The sequence below is a fragment of the Chelonia mydas genome, chromosome 1, assembly GCF_015237465.2.
Source record: "Chelonia mydas isolate rCheMyd1 chromosome 1, rCheMyd1.pri.v2, whole genome shotgun sequence".
NCBI lineage: Eukaryota > Metazoa > Chordata > Testudines > Cheloniidae > Chelonia > Chelonia mydas.
Genome location: NC_057849.1, coordinates 275,820,013 through 275,824,280, shown reverse-complemented (window position 1 = coordinate 275,824,280; position 4,268 = coordinate 275,820,013). Strand labels below are relative to the sequence as shown.

The 4,268-nt window shown below is 45.8% G+C and overlaps 1 protein-coding gene across 1 annotated transcript; it reads left to right on the top strand.

Annotated features, from left to right (window-relative positions):
- The first annotated feature begins 225 nt into the window (after positions 1 to 225).
- On the top strand, positions 226 to 2,401 carry MYF6 (myogenic factor 6). The gene is made up of 3 exons (XM_007059028.2): positions 226 to 744; positions 1,027 to 1,117; positions 1,499 to 2,401. The coding sequence occupies exons 1-3, from the start codon at positions 226 to 228 to the stop codon at positions 1,615 to 1,617; spliced, it is 729 nt and encodes a 242-aa protein (XP_007059090.2). The 3' UTR covers positions 1,618 to 2,401.
- Positions 2,402 to 4,268: the final 1,867 nt, after the last annotated feature.

Below are 4,268 nucleotides of genomic sequence, written 5' to 3'. Positions count from 1 at the left end.
CCCCCAGGAGATGTTCCCCAGGCGGAGCCCAGGAGACTGGTTGGGATCAGATTTGGAGGGTGATGCACCGCGACAGCTAAAAGTTGGATAGGGTTTCAGCAGCTACTATATATAAAGCAGGGGGACTTATGTCACTGCACTAATTAAATTCCATCTGGGTGGCTCCTCTGGGTTTTTTTGAGCCTATCACCCAACTCCAGCAGGCAGAGAGGCCAAGGGGAGAGCATGATGATGGACCTTTTTGAAACTAGCTCCTATTTCTTCTACTTGGACGGAGAACATGGAGCTCTACAGCCGCTGGAGATGGCAGAGGGGTCCCCTCTGTACCCAGGCAGCGACGGCACTTTGTCCCCCTGTCAGGACCAAATGCCCCCAGAGGCTGGGAGTGACAGCAGTGGAGAGGAGCATGTGCTGGCACCCCCGGGCCTACAACCCCCTCATTGCCCCGGCCAGTGTTTGATCTGGGCTTGTAAGACCTGCAAGAGGAAATCGGCCCCCACCGACAGGAGGAAAGCAGCCACCCTGAGGGAGAGGAGGCGGCTGAAGAAGATCAATGAAGCCTTCGAGGCTCTGAAAAGGAGGACTGTGGCAAACCCCAACCAGCGGCTGCCCAAGGTGGAGATCCTGAGGAGTGCCATCAGCTACATAGAGAAGCTGCAGGATCTCCTGCACAGGCTGGATCAGCAGGAGAAAATGCAGGAGATTGGGGGAGACCCTTTTAGCTTCAGCCCCAAGCAGGGAAATGTAAGCACAGCGATTGTACTCAGTCCCCTCCTGCCCCCGAAAGTCAGCTGCGAAACCGCCTTCCGCTTTTTTTCTCCCCCTCTTCCCCTTCCTTAATGCAGTCTGTCAATCCAGAGCGCCGGGCAAGCTAACGAGTATTTAGCAGACTTCGCGAGGGAAGTATATAAGTCGTCGTTGAGAAGTCCAGCAGGCACCCAGGCTGCCCCGAGGAGCAGCGATCCTCTTTGCTAATACATGTTCTCTCTCTCTCTCTTTCCTCTTCGCTCTGCATGTTTACCTCAGATCCCAAGTTCAGATTTCCTGAGCACCTGCAGCTCCGACTGGCAAAATGTTTCTGATCATTCCAGAGTGCTAACAATCAACGCCAAAGAAGGTAAACTTCAGGATTCTCTTTACGTGTGCGCAATGTATTTATCGGTGTGTGTGTGTGTGAGAGAGAGAGAGAAAGAGAAATGGATCTATTCCGTTAGTGGAAAAAAACCTCTTACTGACAGTGCTAAGAAAAATGAACACTGTTACTGTATAGTACGCTGCTATATAGCTATTGTAATTTTGCTCACAGGTGTTGTTTCCTTTTCCTAATATTTGAATATCGGTCCTTGTTAGATCTTCTCTTTCTTAGGGCTATGTTCCTTTCTGTCATTTCCTGCTGTCTATCGATCCCTGTTTAACAAAACTAAACCAAACACTCTATTTATTTTTATTATTTATTTAAGTATTTATTATCATTATTTATTTATTATTTATTGACTAGGAGCCTCCATCGTTGAATCTTCAGCTTCTAGCAGCCTTCGTTGTCTTTCTTCGATAGTGGACAGTATTTCTTCAGAAGATCCCAAACTTCCCAGCGTGGAAGAAGTGGTAGAGAAGTAGATCTACATTTGGCCTGGTAGTATTTTGAAAGCAGATAACAAGGAACTCACCCCACACCCTATAAATGAAATAATGAATTAATTTAATATTTTAGCAGTCCCAGACAGGCACTGGTAGGCAGATGAAATTGAATCTTCTTAAAAAGACATGTTCCTCAAATAATTGTACAATCCAGCTCTTTTTCTTTCTTTCTTTCTTTCTTTCTTTCTTTCTTTCTTTCTTTCTTTCTCTCTATGTTGTATAGACCACTCCTTTTGTATTTAATATATTTACTTGTTTTCTGGTGATCCACTTTGTATAATATTCAACAAAAAGTTCATTCCTGTCTGAGTGAAACTGTTGTTTGGATTTCCTGTATTATTTAAAGAGTTCTTAGGTTGTGTTTTTGTACATACTTTTAGTACTTTTTTATGTAAACCGGATCCATAGATATATATTTAAATTGTGGAATGTGATATTGTATATAAGAACGACCAGATTTCATGGGTATGTAAAATAAAGTTCTTTGTGTTACAAAGTTCCCAGCCCCGCGACCCATTGTTACTTTAAATTGTGGGCCCGATCCTGCTCCCATTAGAATGACATTTTGCCATTGACTTCAGCGAGATCAGGACCCAGTTCGGTCAATCCAAATAAAAAGTGTTTAAATTAAGAGGTTGCAAATATTTCCATCCAGGGCAGCGTCTCTTTAACTGTCTAAACAGTTTCTCTTCTACTCAGAACAGCACAGAATGTCTTAATGCAGTTCCTCTTATTTTGCATTAGCAGCCTTCCACAGCTGAGATTTGTGACTGCTGCTGGGTGTAGGATTGTAGGCGGCCTACCTTCACCCAGGCCAGTGCCTCCCTTCGGTCTCCCTCGGTGGAAAACGCAGTGGATCTACAGTCGTTTCATTATATCGCTGGGGAAAGCGCTTCCACTGGGCTCCTGACTGACTCGGGGCTATATTTACCCCGCATGTTTGACCTGCTGAGCTGCACATGCTTGGAGGAGCCTGGAAGGGGGACAGGGTCAGTCAGACTCCCGTGTTTAATTGACCAGCTCCCTATGTCTCCTGAATTCTTTTCTTTTTGGGGCTGGAGGACTTGCACCCAACCCCTGTTTGCAGCAGAATTTATGGGCCTGGCTGGTTTCCTAATGGACAGCAAAGGGCTGTGACAAGAGCCAGCTCCCGTGGGGTCGAGGGGGCAGAGACTTCTTTCGAAGAAAGGTGACTCCTACCGCCTTCTCCTCCCCTGCGGGGGGAGCTTAGGGCCCCCAGGGGCGGAAAGAGTTAAGTGGCTGAAAGTGGGGCCGAGGAGGAAAAACAACACGTGAAGCCTTTCAGTCAGTGCTGTAGAAAAACAAACCCTAGAGTTGAGGGTGGAAAAGCAGGAGCTACTCCCAGTGAGGACTTTAGGGCTCCTAACAGATTTGTTTATAATCTCGGGAAGGGGCGACCACCAAGTAACTAAACCGCTGAGTTTCTCCCCCCAGCTCCCCACCACTTCATGGTAACTAACAAGAGGAAACGTCCCATTGCCGAGCAGTTAAAATGTCCCTTTCTCACCTCCGCTCTAACTTGAATCCTTTAGATTTAAAAATACAGTGTCACTCCCATGTCCCTTCTTAGCCGGCATGGGGGGAGTAATGGATGGCGAAAGACAAAGCTCTCACTCAGCTGCAGCCAGAAACTCTCCATTACAAAACTATTTGCTATTCCTCCCTTCTTATGCTGGCCTCGTCGCCGGCTATAACAGTTCGCCAGTGCCCACGTTATTTGGGTGAGTGGTGGTGGTTTCTATGTTTTTAAGTCTGCCACTTAAGGGCATTTCCAGTTGTTGAATGCTGGGATCTGTGTGTCTCAAGCAATGACAAATAATAGTATTTCCCCCCGCCGCCCGCCACGTCTGAAATAAACTGTCTGCTGTATAGAAATAACAGCGGGCAGGACCTTTGGAAATCTACACTTCCAAAGAATATGGTTTTCCACACAAAAATCGATTGCTTTTGGTAAGAGAGGGTGGCTGTTGTCCTGGCTCTCATGCAGAGCTTTAGCTCGATCAGAAATATACAAAGAAGCTTTTAACCCACGCTAGAAGCTGTTAGTGTTCTTAATAATCTAGTTCAATGCCTAAGCATGTAAGAGGAGGGTCCCCACCTAGTACCACTCAAGCAAAACTCTCACTAGCTTTACTTTTCCTGAGTACAGAGGGTCGGATCTGGCCTTAACATTGTAACTCTCCTCAAAAGGAGAATTTCATGAGCATCTCATGCACACCTTGGGGGGGTGAAGGGGGGGAAGGAAGAGCTCTTTTTCTTCCTCTCGCTAACGGGTAGGTTTTATTCATATCCTAATATTGACGTCAAGAGACGATATAGTCCGGCTGTGTTTGGACCCCGAAATCTGTGTCGTTTCCAGCAACGGGGTAACATGAGAAATTGTTTGGAATAAGTTTGAGTAAAGAAGGTTTTTCATTAAATAAAGAAAATATTTCCCAAAGAGACTCCCTGTGACCTCAATGGCTGTCGCTGACATGCAAGGCTTCCCAATGAAAGTCCTCAGTGTGTTTGCAATTAAAATGTTTTTGTTTGATATTAATAACGGTAATCTTTACCTAAGTCTAAAGCCAAAGCAAACAGGGCCCTGGAAGCACAAAATCAAGAGGTAA